Raw genomic sequence first — 17,628 nt, forward strand, 5'->3', positions numbered from 1 at the left:
GATCTTGGAATGATCAGTTAGATGCTTGACAGTGTAACTGCATCTATGCATTGCAATTGCATTGCTCAAAGCACACTCACCGAGAAGTGGTTTGAAACACATTGTGCATGTGAGTGAGCTGAAAACATCTGTTTATTCAAGTATAAGTCATCATTACTCCACCCTAACTGAATTTGTCAGTTACTTACTCATAATGGATGACAGAACAGTTAAAAATGTGTGCGGCTGCAATGCCAACACAAGATTAAAACTCTTAAATAGGCAGAAAAAAACAAGACAGCACCAATAACTCAAAGTCTTGCTTTAATACACGCAAATCCATTTAACAAGGACATTCTGTGGCAACATCACAAAAAGGCACCAGGAAATTAGCTTCCTCAGATTTGTTTGCAACAAGGGAAAAGCATTAAGATCAGATTTTTATCTGACAGAAACAGAAAACAAGAGACAAACATATGTGGTAAAATGTAAGGACAATCTGGATCTGGATATTATCCGGATATTAAAGTTACTATCCGGATACGAGTGTCTGCATGTCAATGGGTCTTTGCTAATAGAAAAGCACATGAGAACAGGGTGGATTTTCAATTTAAAGTTGAAGTCGAGTTCTTGTCCTTGAAGAAAGGTTATCCACTTGTGTTTGTCTCCATCTACTGGCTAAAGTGTGTCAGCACAAGCAGTCAATAAGAATATGTCAACAAAATACGTTTATTAGAAGTACATTTTAAAAAACATTCAGTAAACATACAGCTGTTTCAGATTAAGCTCTACTGCCCACAAAAGGATGCAATAGTCTTAAGGCAAAGAATTTATGAAGTGAACCCATTGTTATCAAAGCAAATGGTGATGTAACATTATGATTATTAATCAAATATATTATCTCAACTAATGGGCTGTTTAAATGCATATTTTAAATCACAGTCTACAGACTTTCTTGCAGCTCTGATGAGAGATTGCACTAATTTGCACAATGTTTTTACCAACATTTTAAAATATGCATAATCTGTCATTAGCATAAAGCTATTTGATTACATATGGTAATCAGTACAACAGAAAACAAGAATGTTACATTAAATCTTTTTCTTTTTCCAAACCATTTTTTTCCCCAAATGACATTAAAATTCGAAAAGGCCGACGTTGCTGTGGCAACTACATTAAGATTTTGCAGCTGTGATTTGTATTGTAATGGAATAGAGCTCATTCTGGGAAAGTAAAATCCAGTAAGCATAATCTTCAGCCAAGGGATATCATTAAGGTTCAAAAAGCTCCTTCATTTTTTTTTTAACTGATAGCCTATCTAACATGAGGTGTAAAACAATTGGCAGGATTTGCATTAAATGGTTTAGTATTTGCAAACTGATATACAATTCAGGAACAACTAATGAACAGATCCACGGATTTAAAATAAGACACTTGATTCCTGTTTGGCATGATATAAACATGATGTTCCGCTCTGTTTTAGGACATTACATCATTTTTTCCCCCCAGAATATGAATACCAACACTACCTGAAACTTGCTAAACAGTGCTCTATCCACAAGCTACATATATTTTTTAGGAAAATATAATAATAAATGTTCTTCAACCCATTTTTGATGTTGGTCCAGTGTATTTCTGTGCCCATAACCAGGTTCCCACACCTGTTGGAGTTCTAGCAGCACATTACACACATTTAATCAAAACAAATATGTGGTTCATAAAAAAATATTTTGATATATGATAATATAATTTATTAAAGTGAAAATAAATGTCATTTCTAACTGCCTCCTTGACATCTAAATGACCACAGTGCAATCTTTTAAAACTGTTAGGATCATAAGGAGGCAACAACAATGTGGCAAATGAAAGGTAATAAAGCCCTCACGTTGATGTAAATGCATTTGGTCATGCAGTTTTAAATGGGCACAGTAGTAAGGCCGTGTATGTGTGTGTGTTGGAGCGTCAGGAAAGGCATATATACGTTTCCAAGCATCAATACGGGTCCAGTTTAATTCGCCTATGCAGGCAACAGGTGAACACCATTCCACATATCTGAAACACACACAGACATAAATATGTGATCAAAGAAACATTAAAATGGTGACGTTTGGTCCTAGTTAAGATGTCCCTGAGTCTGGTGGACATCTGTCTGGTCAAATTCTCAAAATAATTGGAACAGAATGCGATACTGGCAGGCATCAAGCAGCAGTACATTTCATAAAAAGAGCCCCAACAATAATAGATGTTCAGTATTTCTTTTTTCAGTTGATTCAAGCACAGATATGGTCCGATGTGGCCTTGTGGCAATTGTTGAAACTCTCTTTATAAAAGGCTTGAAGGAAGAGGGAAGAGGTGTACAGTTACTATGGAAACAGAGGTGTACGGCAGCCGGTAGCAGTGTTGTTGTAATTGGGTCAATTAGCATGTGTGGGAGTGTGTGTATGTGCACGTGTTTACGGAGGCTACAGTGTGTAGGCAGAATCAGAACAGTGGTAACTCTCATAATGAAGAGAGCAAACACATTCATTTTCACATTTGAGATTCACACAGGTGAGTTCTGGGAGACTGCGCATTCCTTGTTGTAAAGTTTGCTCTTCTAGCTGTTGTAATCCTGGGAAAAACAATATCTTTAGGAGATAAAAATATAAGGCTGCAATTCTGTAAACTCAGTCTGCAAGTTACAAAACATAATCTAAAAATATATAGCGTTTCAACATCTAGCCAGGCTTCTTTTTTTTTTTTTTCTATCTCTATGGAAAAAGCAAATCCGAAGACACATCGGAAGCCAGGTCCTGGGAGGGCTTGTGGTGGGCGATTATTTCTACAAAAATGATGGAGCCTCATCCTACCCACAAACACAGAAATAAACCAGAGCTGGAAGTGAAGCTCAACTCAAGTATTTCCTTCTCTTAATAATGTTCTACTTTTATAGGAAAAACCATAAACTTTAAATTGGTTAATGTGGCGTTAATTGTAGGGTAAATGAACATTCATGGCACATGAATCTCGGATCTCGGAGTCTGGTTTATGAGTGTTTTTTGAGGTTTCAAATCAACCTCTGGGAACTGTAATGTTGGTGTCAATGTGTGGTAGTTTATGGACTAATAATGGGGTACATTTATATGTTCGTTTATAACCAAAAATGACTCAAATATACCAAAGTTAAGATTTAGTAATATCAGTTTTCAACTCTTCTATTTAAACCCTACAAAATACTACCTTACAGTCGCTTAAAAATGATGTAATTTATCCTAAACCCATATACAAATTTTGAGTCTTTTGAAGATATTTCACAGAATGTCAAAGCTGCTCTTTTTCATTCAAAACGAATAGGGACTTTTATTTGTGCTTGGGGTCAATAAAAAAAAATTAAATCATTGACGAAAGAACCAATGATGTTTGATGTCAACGGGGCATATTAAAAATACAACAAAAGAGACATTTTCAGCAAATAATGACTAGTGTTCAAAAGTTTGGGGTTGTTTTTTGCTTTTAAAGAAGTCTCTTATGCTCACCAAGGCTGCATTTATTTGGTCAAAAATACAGTAAAAACAGTTATATTATTACAATTAAAAATATTTGTTTTCTATTTTAATATATTTTCATTTGTAATTTATTCTTATAATGAAAAAGCTGAATTTTCAGCATCATTACTCCAGGCTTCAGTGTCACATGATCCTTCAGAAATCATTTTAATATGCTGATTTGGTTTGAAAATTTTAAAGAACAGCATTTATTTGAATTAGAAATCTTTTGTAACGTTGTAAATGGTTTTACTGTCACTTTTTATCTATTTAAGGATCCTTGCTGAATTTAAAAAAAAATATGTTTCAGAAATAAATGTTTCTGGCCCCAAACTTTTGAACAGTAGTGTAAATATATCTTTAAAATCTTTAAGCAAATGCTGTCATATGACATTAGCAAATGTAAAATATAGTGAACAAAATGTATAGACTATTTTATGGTGCTTTTATGCCTCTTGACATTTTTAGCTCTTAACAGCATTAATGTGTGGAAAAGAGCAGCTTAAATCTACAAAATACCTTCCTTTGTGTCCATTTTTCATTTTCAGCTTTAACAAGTTTGGTCTTTCATGCATCTCTCCTCCATGTGATAAAGCACTGAGTGAGAAGCAGTATTACTGCTCTCTGCCAGCACTTCTAATGCTACTCTAGGGGAAAATAAAGCCGGATGAAAAGTGGGATTAACTGCACCGGAGAAAGGCAACAGACAGACAACAAACTGTGAGATGAGACTTCTATGCAATCAGCAGAACTATACAAAAAACCAAGGGAAAAACAGTCTCTTTTTCTGAGCAGATATGTTGACACCTTTGAAACTTCTCCTTTCCAACAGTCTGTGTCCGCGGGGAGGGATACAATAGACAGGAAGAGAAAAGTCTGAAATAGATCGGACACACTGGGAGTCTCACAGCAGGTTTCAGGTAGAAGGTTATATCAGGTCTGCACAGTCCAAGGTGAAAGTTGCTGATTCACAAAAACGCATTTGTAACTGAATGTCTTCAAAAAAAATCATCTCAAAATACAAATGATTAACATAAAATGTTATTCAGTGCCATTAGTTTTCGCTCCTTTTTGCCATGCAGCATTCAGCATGTGTGGTTTAAGAGTGTTGGTGTCATGCCAAACACATACACATAACAGAAAGCATGAGGTGGACATGAGGTGACAGGAACAAGGCACATCGACATGAACACACACACACAGCATAAACTCAAACAGCCGACCTTCTCATCGCATAGCGGTTCAGGAGTCAAATACTGGCACTAGCCAATCAAACGTCAGAAAAGTCATCTTCCTCTTCTTTATAAAGCAGATATATAAAGCAGGCAGTCAACACTGCTCCTATTAACTACAGGACACACAAACACACACACACACACACAGATAAATAGAGACAAAAAGAAAGAAACAGAGAGAAAGACAAACAAAACCAAGACAAAACAGAGACACATGCTGTAATTTAAGACAAACATTACAAATCCCTGAAATACAGTGCTCGCTTCAGATGAAACAATGCACTGATTCTTTTTAACCCTGGCATGTTCTTTCTTAAGCAAAATTATGGGCCCTATTTTAACAATCTGAAACGCAAGTATCAAGCGCGAAACGCAAGTAACTTTGTGGGCGGGTCTTGTGCGTTGATGCTAACCCTAACGCTAATCTAAAATGGGTTGGTCTGAAGTAGCTTCATTATTCATAGGTGTGGTTTGGGCGTAACATGAAATAAACCAATCAGAGCGTCATCTCACATTCCCTTTAAGAGCAGGCACGCTTGTTCCATGGCAGATTGCTATTATAACGGCGGATTTGCCAGGCGCGCGCCAGGAGCGGTTCAAAGCCGAGGAGACCGACGTTCTCGTCAGGGCCGTAAAACACAGAGAAGTGACATTGTATGGGGATGGAGAAACACACCCAAATTAGCTTCGGTTAAACAGGCGTATAAAAATTTGGGTAAATGTGTAAGCTAGATTTATGCCTATTTTTTCACATCTTCATGGACACAACAATGATTTCCCTTGTGTGTTAATATTTTTCCTTGTAATAATGTATGGTTTTCTAAAAATGAGAACTGCTGCGTCTGTGTGTAGATGAGATAAGCAAAGTGTGTGCGCGTTGTGCACACGCTACATTGATTATGGCCAAGCATGCGCCCTTAAAATAGCATAAAATGCGCGGGTGCAAAATAGGAATGATACATGCGTCGGTGTACAAAGTCAATTGCGCTGGGTGGAAGAGAGGGCCCAATAAGTTAAATGCTGCTTTATTCTTTTTTAAAAAAAAACTCAGTTACATAATTCAATGTGTTTTATTGGTTGTATTATTGCAAAATTAAGCTCAATTGAAGACTTTCACTCTAAATAAGATGTTTTTATATTAAATAAATACTCTAATTGATATAAATAGTATCATCTCATAGTTATACATTGATAGATATTGATTTATAAGATACTGACCCCTTGATTTCAGTGCATTTTGCTTGTTAGTAACTTCTGTTAGCAGCTTGACTAGTTTACTACTATATAGTACTACAAATGTAGCTTGGCAAGCAAAAGTTTTAAAGTATTTCTTCAACACAAACAATTTGTTATGTTATGAAAGTGAACTCTAATGCTCCAGACCCCTGCGGAGCAGCACTGTTTACTGCCATAATGACAGTAATAATGAAAGATCATTGAAGAGGATCAATTTAATTAGCGCTCCCTATATAGAGCTGCTTCAAGCCACTTTGAGGCTTTTTGCAGTAAAATCATTACATTAAATTTAACACAGGACTTATTTTTAGTCCCCTAATTACTCCAGAGCTTCACATTTATTGGATGAAATGATCACATGACCAGCAGCTGAGACCTTGATGCTGAAAGCGCTGCTCATAATGAAGTCCATACGGTTACAGTTTTAGGCATCCACTTAAAACTAGGGAATTTATTAAACAATTTTGACTTAATAAGTGAGACTGACATCCAGTACACTACGTAGCATGCGATACACAGTACAGACTGCATCCTATTAACTACATCCCATACACTACGTACAGTACACAATGCACAAGAATAGCTTTTTAGAAGAACACAGTGTTCTAACGGCTTGTCAGAACCAAAACTTAATGATATTACATTAAATACATTGATTTTATCACTGATTTTATCACGTCTGGTTAGGGAACTTTAACACATATTATGCCGGGTGTTGAATTTCAGATCAATACATGTCTGACAGCAAACATTTAGATTTGTGTACATAAAAAAAAACAAAAAAAAACATGTAAGCCATATACTACCCACTAAAAAGATAGGGAGAGGGATAAACTTCTTAAAAACATAATCTATGGTCATTATACATCACTCCCAGCTCCGAGAATCAATATGAGGTCTTAGCTGGAGTCACATTTCAGTGGTGTTTATATACAGAGTTTATTCAAAGGAAACAGATCAATGGCCCTCTGCACCCCTGCAGTGAATGCAGCACGCTCACTGTGAGATCTGCTCTTAAAGCTGAGAGCTCTTATCTCTCTTTCTTTCATTTTCTCAAGCCTGCATGCGGTCTCCGGCTATTTTTACCCAGCGGGCAGTGCTCCGTGTTACTACCGTGCACATTACCGGTCGAGGGCAAAATCAGAGTCCATTAAACGATTGCCCTCTGGTCAGTGCATCAGCTATTTTAGTAAAGGCTTTCATGTTATTGAACCACATCAGAAGACCTCAATGATCCATTGTTCCTACTGTTTCTCTGAGGTTATGCTTCACATTAATTGGACATAAACATCACTGTAAAGTACGCAAGTTCTAAATGTTCTGTGGTCAAAGATTTGTGGTCAGTAAATTCTCTTCTTTTTTTTTTTTGAAAGAAATAAATGACTTTTTATATGTAAGATCAAAATAAACATTTCTAATATTAAAAAAAGATTTCTATATAAAATAAATACTGCTCTTTTGAACTTTCTATTCATCAAAAAATGAACGGTGTCAAAAAGAATCACGATTTCAACAAAAATATTTGATAATAATAAGAAATGTTTCTTGAGCCCCAAATCAACCTACTGTATTGGTAAGATTAGAATGACACTGAAAACTGGAGAAATGGCTGCTGACAATTTAGCTACTGTATGTCATCTCAAGAAATTATTATATTTCACAATATAACTGTTTGTACTGTATTTTTTATCAAATAAATACAGCCTTGGTTAGCTTAAGAGACTTCATTAAAAACCATACCACACTTTTGAATGGTATTACAGACACACACACACACACATACATATACATACATATATATATATATGATGGTAAGTTGAATTTGACTTTTTGTGTGAACTATCCCTTTAATTGCGCACCCCACCTGAGGGAGTGGGAGGGGCTTACCTGTAGACAGGCCACGCCTATCCCCACAGCTCCAATGATGAGCAAGTGATCCGCCAGGAACTGCTCCAGTTTCGTGATACAGCCGCCCTGTGAAAGACCACAGCATTATAAACTACTTCATAACTGTACATATCATGTGCTTGTCTTTTCAGTGTCAACATGCATGTGGATTTGTAAATCGATTTATTTTGCAGACTAATAAAGACTTACAGATGTATGGGTGATACTAGGGAGATATTGTTAATTTTGTGATTTACAAGACATTATTGTGAATACTGCCACAACATAGCGCATATAGAATAAAACTAATGGCTCTCGATAGGCCTGTAAAACCAATGTTGTAATGTATTATGTATCACACCGTAGGTCTGTTCCCAAAGAACACATGCAGAGAGCTTGGCAGCAGTTCACTGTAGTGTTACCTCACACTTCACAAGCTCATATATGTTACCAGTCGCACCTGTCTCGCTCACAGCTGTGCTTTCATAGTCTAAATTACTCCCAAGGGGTGTGATGAAAAGGTTCACAGGCGCATTGTAGTTCCCACAGACAATGAGGAAGCATCTAAGCATGTGGTAGCTTTGCCTCAAACCTCAAAACCACAACAGAACATTAATAGAGTTCTGTGTTTTGTAAAGGAAATTAAATACAGACGAATGATGTTGATCATGTTGAATAAATGTTATATGGAGGATGATTTGATGTTAACAGTTTCAGACCCACCTCCACCTTGTAGATGTTGGAGGGGTGGTCTCTCTTTCCACACAGAGGCGTGATGGTCTTACAGCAGCTGTCAGGGACCAACCTTTTCTCCGTCTCCGGAGACGTGATGATGTATGCGCTGTGCATCCAATCAAAAGAGTTGTTGCTCCCGCAGCACTTGAACTGCAAGGTGAAGGTGAGGGAGTTATGATTATTTTACAATTAGGATCAGTGCACAAAGTTGTCCAGTATTTAATGTATTTCTGCACTATTTTGTTCATAGTAGTGATTTTACATGACGTTTAGGGACAGTATATTGTGTAGCTCATTCAGTAAAAAAAAAAAAAAAAAGAATATAATAATAATTAAAACTAATACATAATTTAAAATAATAATTTAAAACAACATTAACTTTGTTTTATTTTTAACAAAAAATAAAATAAACATTAAATGTACATACGTTTAATTCTTTAATTTTATGTATGTTATAACATACATAACATAAAAAACAAAATAAACAAATGTAATAGAAAGAAATAAAGTAAAAACCTATTACATTAAAATAAAATAATGTTAAATAAAAACAAAATAAAAAATATTAATATTATTGTTTTGACATGAAATAAAAATATGAAATTAAAACTAAAGAATGTTAGATAAAAACATAAACATTAAATAAAAAATAAATAAAATAAATATTAAATTAAAACAAAATAAAAATATATGAAATATTAAATAAAAGCAAAATAAAATAAAATACTTAAAAAAAAAAAAAAGCTACTGGAACTGAATTTTCTACTTCTAGAACTGATTAGTGATCATTCACATTCTGTTACCATCTCACAAAAATTGCAAAAATGTAATAGAATATAAAATGTATTTGCCCAAGCCACATACTCTTGTCTTTAGTCTCTATTCTAAACAAATAAAAGGCTGGGATTTGGAGTTTCTCACATCTTGCTGTAGTCTGTCCACAGACTGAGTGATGCTCTCTTTTCCAGGTTGGGCATAGTTCTCTGTCATCGTCTTGCTCAAGTGCTCCTTCAGCTCTTCACTCAGCTGTGAGAGACAGAGAGAAGAGAACAAATGGAGAGAAATGAACAAAAATAAACAGAGAATGAGCAGAAGGCAGTGTCATCACTCAAATGTCTCATCTGTGCCAGTCGGGTACAGCCCTACAACTACATCCATCATAAAAGCAATTGGGAGTTAGTTCTTTAGAGCTTTGTTTATAGCAATACGGACTAAAATTTCACTCACCGCCTGGTAATAAACATAAGCCAGAACACCAGCCACCAGCTCAATGATGAAGATCAGAAGCAGACAGGAGAAGTACTGTAAGAAGACAGGAACCAGTGAGCAATACAAATACAATTAATGTAAACAAAATGATCTTTATCAGAAAACAGGAACTCCAGTCATTGCCACTCTAGATATACTATACAAATGATAAAATGCTGATGTCATAATAATCCATGGGAAGCACATATAAAATATCATAATTCCTATTATTCTCATAAAGTCATGAATGTCAAGGGGACGTTTGTGGTTCCACAACTAAAAAACATATTAATTCATAGAAAAATGAACTGTAAAAATGTAAAAACAAATTAAATTAATTTCATACTTAACAAAAAAGCATAATATCATCAAAATGCAAGAGATTTTCAAATAAATAAATGTAAGCCATCTTGAATTTGTCTAATAAATGCTACAATATCACCTAGAAGCAACAAACTTACAGTAACTACAGATCTTTGGTTCAGAAAATCTTAATTTGCCTTTGTCTTATTTCAGTTTAAACGGCTTCTCTAAAAGAAACAGCACATCAACACTCAAAATGCTTCAAAATATAACAATTTTGGACTGTCATGAGGATAAAGTACATAAAATAGTTTTTTCAGAAATGTCTTTTTTAGAGCTGGCAGAGGTGGAGACGTCTGCCAGACAAACGAAAATAAAAGACAGAGGAAAATAAAATAAATGACTAAACCGAAGAAGCTGTCACAGTTTACAGTGGGGGGAGAGCGAGTGGGTGATATAACAACCCCAAATCTGTCACAAAACATGTTTTCAGTGAAATATTTTTCGTGGCATAATTAAAAACAAACCGACCAACAAACAAAACAATGTTTTCAAGATTATACATAACTCATACTCACCAAGCCTTTGTGCATACACTGATTTCTATTATAATTGCCAAGTGAGTACTGAAGTTGAACTGAACAGTCTGTTCAACTTTAGTTTCCATAACTAATCAGCAGAGTTAAATGTAAGCAAAGAAAGAACAGAAATGTTCGCATCAAATTATGCGCAGAGGACTCTGTAGACCGAACCACAGACTGATTGATAAATTGCCTGTCAAGGTGGACGTGTGTGAGAGATGAATAAACTCACATACTGTATATACACACTTCTCTTCTAGAGGTCGAAAGAAAGGACAGGAAGTCCAATGTAATTTATATAAACACCAACACGAGCACTGAAGCAAATGAAATGAACCTATTCAAGGTTATTCAAACAAATGAACAGCTGTTAACCTTACGCCAGCTGTCGCATGTTGACATTTATGCATATATGTTTTTTTTTGTTGTTTTTTTCACAAAATGTAATGCATTCAGATCAGACCAGAAAGGCAGTATCCTCATTACTAATTCCTACTGAGGTTAGCGCTCCTCCGTAGATTCATACGTTGAAGCGAGAGTGGGCTATAAATAGCACTGCTGCAGTGGCAGTCACAACCTTGCTTGTCTCTTTCACTCCCTCGAACAAACACAAGGTACTATCTTTTTTAAAAAAATGGCGAGAAAGCACATGCCTGTCAGCTCATTAGTCACGGCTGCCATGGAGCCTGTTCTACTTTGTCCGTGGACACTTGGTGCCGCCCACTTCAACTTACAGGCAACAATAACTGAGTGGGCCAAAAAAAGACTGGGATCTAAAGCAATTACATCTAATGAGTGAAGTACAATGGATAAATTGGCGCAACTGGGAAAGTAGTTACGACCTCTCAGTGTGGTCTTTCACATTCATTTCTTCTTCTCACCGTGGACAGACAGCTCCTCTGCTCACGTATGACGGCACAGCAACCCAAGAACCCGGTGACCATCACCAGCCCCCCGGCCAGGATCAGGATGTAGGCGGACACGGCGAATGTGCTGGAGGCCAGCAGGCTCAGGTACTCTCCTTTATCCACCAGCGTCCAGATCCCAACACCCATCACCACCCCGCCGCCCATCTGAAAGAGAGGATAACACATCACGGGATATCATAGTGATCCTGCTTATACACTGAGTTCAAAGGGGACAAATAAAATGAAATCAACCTTTTAGAACTCCCATTAACATTAATGTATATAATCTAAAGTGCCTCTATAATGTTTGTGAATCTAAAAGGTCTGGAAAGTTTCAAAGTTCATGATAAATGGAGTTATTGCCTCCCAAAAGAAAGATCCAATTATAAATTGTAATCTTACTTTCTGCAAATACCTACGTAGGTTTGTAACAGATTTGCATAATGCCAGCCTATGGTCTTCATTGGCTGCCGACAAACAACGTCTACTTTGACCAGCCCTCAAACACTGTAGTTGTAGCTGAGGACTGGAAGAGTTTGGTTTGTGTTGTCGGCAGCACTGGTAACCTATCTATTCGTATTATAGGCACCTGGCACACAGGAAGTTCTGAGTTTCTGGGGTCATTAACTATGACTTTAATTATTATTTTGAACTAATTTATTAAGGTTTTAGTACATTCTGATGGGCATATTGAGCCTGTCAGGATGTGCTACCACTGATTTGATACTACGCTGAAAGAAGGACAACCCTTCGGATGAGATATTAAACCGAGGTTCTGACTTTCTGGGGTCATTAACCTCTTTAATTATTAATTTGAACTCATTTATTAAGGTTATAGTACATTCTGATGGGCATTCTAAACGAAGCTCTCTGAAGAACTTAAGGTGTGCGAAAGCAAATCCACCTTGCTTTCACTTCCAAAGGAATGAGGCTCGAATTTCTACAGTAAAATACAGTACTATTCGTATCAATGTATATACATTGATGAAGCCTCTCAGCTGAAATTCAGATATGGTAGGCCTAATGGCCGTTTGATTTCCTACACACACTGTAAGTGGTCGACCAATCACAAAAGACTGGGCCATCTGACCAATCAGAGCAGAGTAGGCTCTCGGAAAGGAGGATCGAGAGGCACCAAATCCTTTATCGAACGTTTCATACACAGTGAGAAAAGAAGTGATGCTGCAATGTATGTTATGAGAAAGCTAATGTGTTTTTGGACCTTGGATGCATGTAAACCTCTTGTAAGAGACCTCCAAAACAAAATTAGGCTTTTCAAATATCTGTAATAAACTTTTTGGCTGTTTTTTAACAATGTAGAAATTGGAACTGAGGGGGAAAATTACATTAAAAAATATGATGTGATCCCTTGGATAAGCAATAATGACAGCAAAAACATTTTTTAAAGTCTTCAAATTAAATACAAACAATTATGAAAACTCTAGGATTAGACAGATGGCTGAGGACAAACAATGGTGTCATAGTAGCTGGAGTGAGAAAATAATGGAGTTAATTACAGATATCAAGCTGAAACTCCTGTTTCAATTGATAAACAACTATTTCATGTTGTTTGACAGGCTTGCCACTATTTAACCAACTCAAATAATCATTCATTTACCCTGAGATTTCAGCACAGGTTAATTATCCATCTGTGTGGTGCTGTGCAAAGTAAACACTCCATTAATCTTTGCTCATACAAACTAATCCACACTATCCGCTTTTTCAGATTGATCCAAGTCGGAAGCTGAGGAAATTCCAACAAGGCTCTTCCCTTCAACACTCCCAGCTCTTTTCTTGAGATTCTCCAACTCAAACAACAGATGTTCTAGACTCCCATTGTCTTTCACGCCCCCTGAGCTGCTTGCATACCACACACAGTGAGGACTTTGTGTTTGAGAGAGAAACTGTGTCTTTACAAAAGTTCTGAATTGAAGGAATCACTAGAGTATATACTGAATATATTACAGAGGTTATGCTTTAAAGTAATAGTTCACCCGAAAATGAAAATGAGTCATTGCTTACTCAACCATGTCGTTTCAAACCCACGTGACTCTTTTTTCCCATGGTGCATAAAAAGTGATATAATGAAAGTGTGTAAGATACAGACGGAAGTACGTATGGAGCCCTTTTATGGTGTTTTTTTTCCCCCTTTTGAAACTCTGAAGCATTGTAATTGCATCATTTCTCTTTTTGTGTTTTACAGAAGAAAGAAAGCAATACAGGTTTGGAACAACACGAGGGATATAGTAAATGAGGAAAGAATTTCTGAGGACAGTGAGGAAAAAAGTGGATAAATGCACTGGATTGTGCATTCTGGTTGAAGGTGTGGTTTCTGACTCATTTCCTGAACTTCTCTTCTCGTCCAGGATTTATGAAAACCTATCTATTTAATGCAGAGAAGTACCTACAAAGATACATTCAATGAAAGAATACTTTTTACCTAGGGATGCTTTTTTCAGACAGGTTTATCTTTCTCCATTCAGATTTACTCATGTTTTAAAGAAACAAATTCAACCCTAGAGGGCGCTGTACTTGTTGAGCTCAGGCACAGGTGGCTGGGAAGAGGAAATAAGAGGGGGAAGAGAACGAGAGAAGGGATGATGGGACAAAACTCAGATTTAAGCTATTATGAAATCATCTTCCCTGCACTTTTTCATTCACGTACACACTTCCATCGCCTTGTTATTCGTCTCTCGTCACATCTGATATTTAATAAGAATGCTGCTTGAAACAGAATCTGGAAACTTTCTCCTAACACCACTGTTTAATGCATGACAAAGTTGAAACAACAGCTTGAACTTTTTTCCCCTCTGAACAACATGCATTATTCATTATAAGACCAGAAATGTGTATTGAGAAAGTATGTTTTGATTTCATGTTAATGTTTCATGTTAAACACAGCACATTGTACATGTTGCATGATAGTTATCCAAAGGGGTTTAAAGTGGATCTCAGACTCACCCAGAACAGGAAGTTGAAAACAAAGAGGAGGTATTTGAGACACACTGTGACCCAATCGTCCTGCTCATCCTTATACATGCTGCCCATCTTTTCTGTTGGAGAGAAGAGAGAAGAAAAGAAATGGAACACAAAATGAATTCTCATGAAGTGGTGGATGTTCACTTTGTCAAAAGGACAAAGAGGAGGAGGTGGGCAGGAGCGTAAACAGGCTTTTGGAAAGACGGCAGTCAAACACTGTTCTTTTCCATGACATGTTAATTAACAGCTGTGGCCCATGGGTTTCTGCCACAGACAGACGACACGCTCCATCTCAGGGCCCAGTGTGGAGGCGTCGCATGTCAAAACAGCAGCCATGTATGGCCGATGAAATGAGGGTGTTTGGTTTGAAACGGTGGCAAGCACAACAAAACTACACACAATCCAACCCATTCGGCTGGTTTTAGAAATCCTGAGGACACCGAATGCAGCACCTGATTGGAAAGGTGACTGACATGTTCTGTTCCAAAACACAACATTTGACTGCAGACTTTGGTTTATAAAACAATCCCTGCTATAATGGGCTTTTTTGCCTTGATTTTCACTGTAGGACCCATCGATTTCTTTTGGATACAGAGGCATAAAGAAGTTGTTCAGAATGACTGTGGGGACTTATTGATTTGTTGATCACGTGATGTAAATGTATGGAGAAAGCCCTCGCGGTGTGTCAGTAAAGTAATCACTTAAAGTGCTTTTTCTTAAAGGGTTATTTACCTGTATTGAGCGGTAAATACAGATTATTTATTATCCTGAAGGACTCCAAATGCAGACATAAGTATACCACTAAATTGGAATTATGATAGTAGAAAATAATGTTTTATTCATTGCATTTGCATGTATTATTCACCTCATTGTGAAGGTCTGCGTGATAAAGACAAACTATCCTCTTATCCACTCTGTTGACAGGCCAGTGGCTTTGGCTGGGATTTGAGACACATGCAGGCTTTGTGTTGTTATGGGTTACTACAAGTAGTCAAAGAAGTGTTTCAAGAATTTTGAAGTCTGGTCTTCTTATACTCCATATACTGATTTTGTTTTTAATTTTCATTTCTCCATTATGAAACCATACAATTTCACTTAAAAAGTTTCATTATTGAAAGATTTATTAGAGAAAACATAAAATAAAACATATTATCAAAAGTAATGTTTCATGCAGGGACTTCCTTTTATTATTTTGCAGCAAACTGTGAAGTGATATTTTTTATATATTTTTGGTTTGCTGGTCTCTGGCTGGTTGTAGAAGGGGTTTCGGCAAGCAGGGTGCTGTCTTCTTGAATATAATGTAGACATTCACTGTTATTTATGTGGTAATAATACGTTTTACTTTAAAAAAAAAAATGTAAACAGTTAATTACCAAAAACTAGGCCTACATTGTCCAATTAAACACAACATTTATATTAGAGTAAATATATTAGAGTAAGGCAATATTTTTCAACACTAACATTTTTAAACATATAATCAGGTATGTTTACGGTGAAAGGAAGTTGAAAATTTTTCTATTTCTACCGCGTTTCACTTTCGCTCGGTTTTCTTATGGTGTTCATGGGAGTTTGTTGTGGTTTCCTTTCCAACAACTGACACGCCAATCAAGCCACGGATGCGATGTGACTAAATACCGCATGAAATTACTCCTCTGAGCCTTTAAATAATTAAAATTCACGTTTTTATGCTCCTCCTTCAACACCCCACATACAATGAAAGCAATGGTGGTTGTCCCGAAAAAAAGAGGACAGTGTTGATTCAATCCAGACGATTCTCTTTCTTTCCTCCCCCGGACATTGACCATAAAGCTACTTTCCGCAAAGAGCATCGCGCAGTTGCATTGCGCGCTCGTGAACATAAACAAATCAAAACTGCGTTGTGTCATGTACGCTTTTTTTTCTTCTTCTTCTTTTTTTTCTCAATAAAACCTCCTGCTCTTATGCCGTGTTTGGGACAAACACCAAAGTCACTTTCCATTGCTTAAAAAGAAAACATCGTGTTTAAACTTACCGTAGATTGCGGTTGTTTTCCCCAGCGAGGCTTGTTGCTCCGGACTCCGGAGGCGTGTGTCCAGTCGGAGCCGGAGGGTCAGCGCAGGATGTGAGGAGGAAATGCAACTACAGCCCGCCCCTTCATTTCATGAGATTAAATACAGCGAGCTGTTCATCTTCAAAGGCTGCCCGTGGACTGAATAGCTGTTATTAGTGCTTTTAAGTAAGTTGTCTCATTCTCTGGGAAAAAATCAATAATTTTTCTCTGGGGTTGAATTTGAACTGGACTCTGTTGACTGCAAATGCTGTTGAATAGACTACTGTAAATAATCGTAGTCGTTATAAAAGAATTCTACTGTAAAAACCTGTTGACTCCAAAAATGTTTAGGCCTAAATTTAAGAATTAGCCTATAATTTGAATTGCATGAATTTCCATTCATTTGGATTACTTAGTTCTAACATAAACAAACTAAACAATAATCTTTTTCTTTCTTGTTTCATTTATGTATGATACATATGCATCAGATTAAGTTTATTAGTTTATGTTAAAACAGCTTCATTGAAATTGATGGAAGTTTTATACTTTAAAAACATAAATAGTACATTTAGGTCTAAATATTTTTTAGTGTTATCTTTTAAATAAACAGGAGTAACACATAAGTTATTTGAGTTACATAATCAGATTACTTTTTTCTAGTAACGAGTAAAGTAACGCATTACTTTTATATTTACAACAAAATACTTGAGTTCGTTTTTCAAATAAGTAACATAAGTTTCTTTGTTTTTCAATTCCTGTCCCCATGTTGAGAGAAATCGGAAGAAAGTAACGAGGTGTTGTGCGCTATGTGAACATGATAGTTATTTACTCATCTCATGTGCACAAAAACAGATTCTGTATTCCTAAAAATACAAATAGTAATACAAATAATTAATGCAAAACCTGCAATAATTAAAATATGTTGAATAAACTTTATGTAGCCTATTTAATCTCACTTTATTAACCAATGTCTTTGCTGCTGAC

General features: G+C 36.4%; 1 protein-coding gene across 2 annotated transcripts; it reads right to left on the bottom strand.

Annotated features, from left to right (window-relative positions):
- Positions 1–286: 286 nt before the first annotated feature.
- On the bottom strand, positions 287–16,722 carry tspan11 (tetraspanin 11). 2 transcript variants are annotated; one of them, XM_084111470.1, is made up of 9 exons: positions 16,627–16,722; positions 14,598–14,689; positions 11,610–11,801; positions 9,824–9,898; positions 9,518–9,622; positions 8,585–8,746; positions 7,862–7,948; positions 4,727–4,851; positions 287–2,031 (listed from the first exon to the last, which is right to left on the bottom strand). In XM_084111470.1, exons 2-8 carry the CDS (start codon positions 14,682–14,684, stop codon positions 4,774–4,776), a joined length of 786 nt encoding a protein of 261 aa, XP_083967596.1. In that variant the 5' UTR covers positions 14,685–14,689; positions 16,627–16,722; the 3' UTR covers positions 287–2,031; positions 4,727–4,773. The 2 variants fall into 2 exon arrangements, with proteins under 2 accessions (XP_083967596.1, XP_083967597.1); XM_084111471.1 differs by lacking the exon at positions 4,727–4,851.
- Between the last annotated feature and the right edge of the window lie 906 nt (positions 16,723–17,628).

This window comes from Abramis brama (assembly GCF_963993115.1).
Source record: "Abramis brama genome assembly, chromosome: 4".
Classification (NCBI taxonomy): Eukaryota; Metazoa; Chordata; class Actinopteri; order Cypriniformes; family Leuciscidae; genus Abramis; species Abramis brama.

Bases quoted from the DNA above. Each gene is read 5' to 3' on its own strand.
- tspan11 (XM_084111470.1), bottom strand. From the start codon at position 14,684: ATGGGCAGCATGTATAAGGATGAGCAGGACGATTGGGTCACAGTGTGT. The intron at 9,623-9,823 runs GTGAGTGAAATT...TGTCTCTCACAG, and splicing joins CTTATGTTTATTACCAGGCG to CTGAGTGAAGAGCTGAAGGA. The intron at 8,747-9,517 runs GTGAGAAACTCC...TTCACCTTGCAG, and splicing joins TGGACAGACTACAGCAAGAT to TTCAAGTGCTGCGGGAGCAA.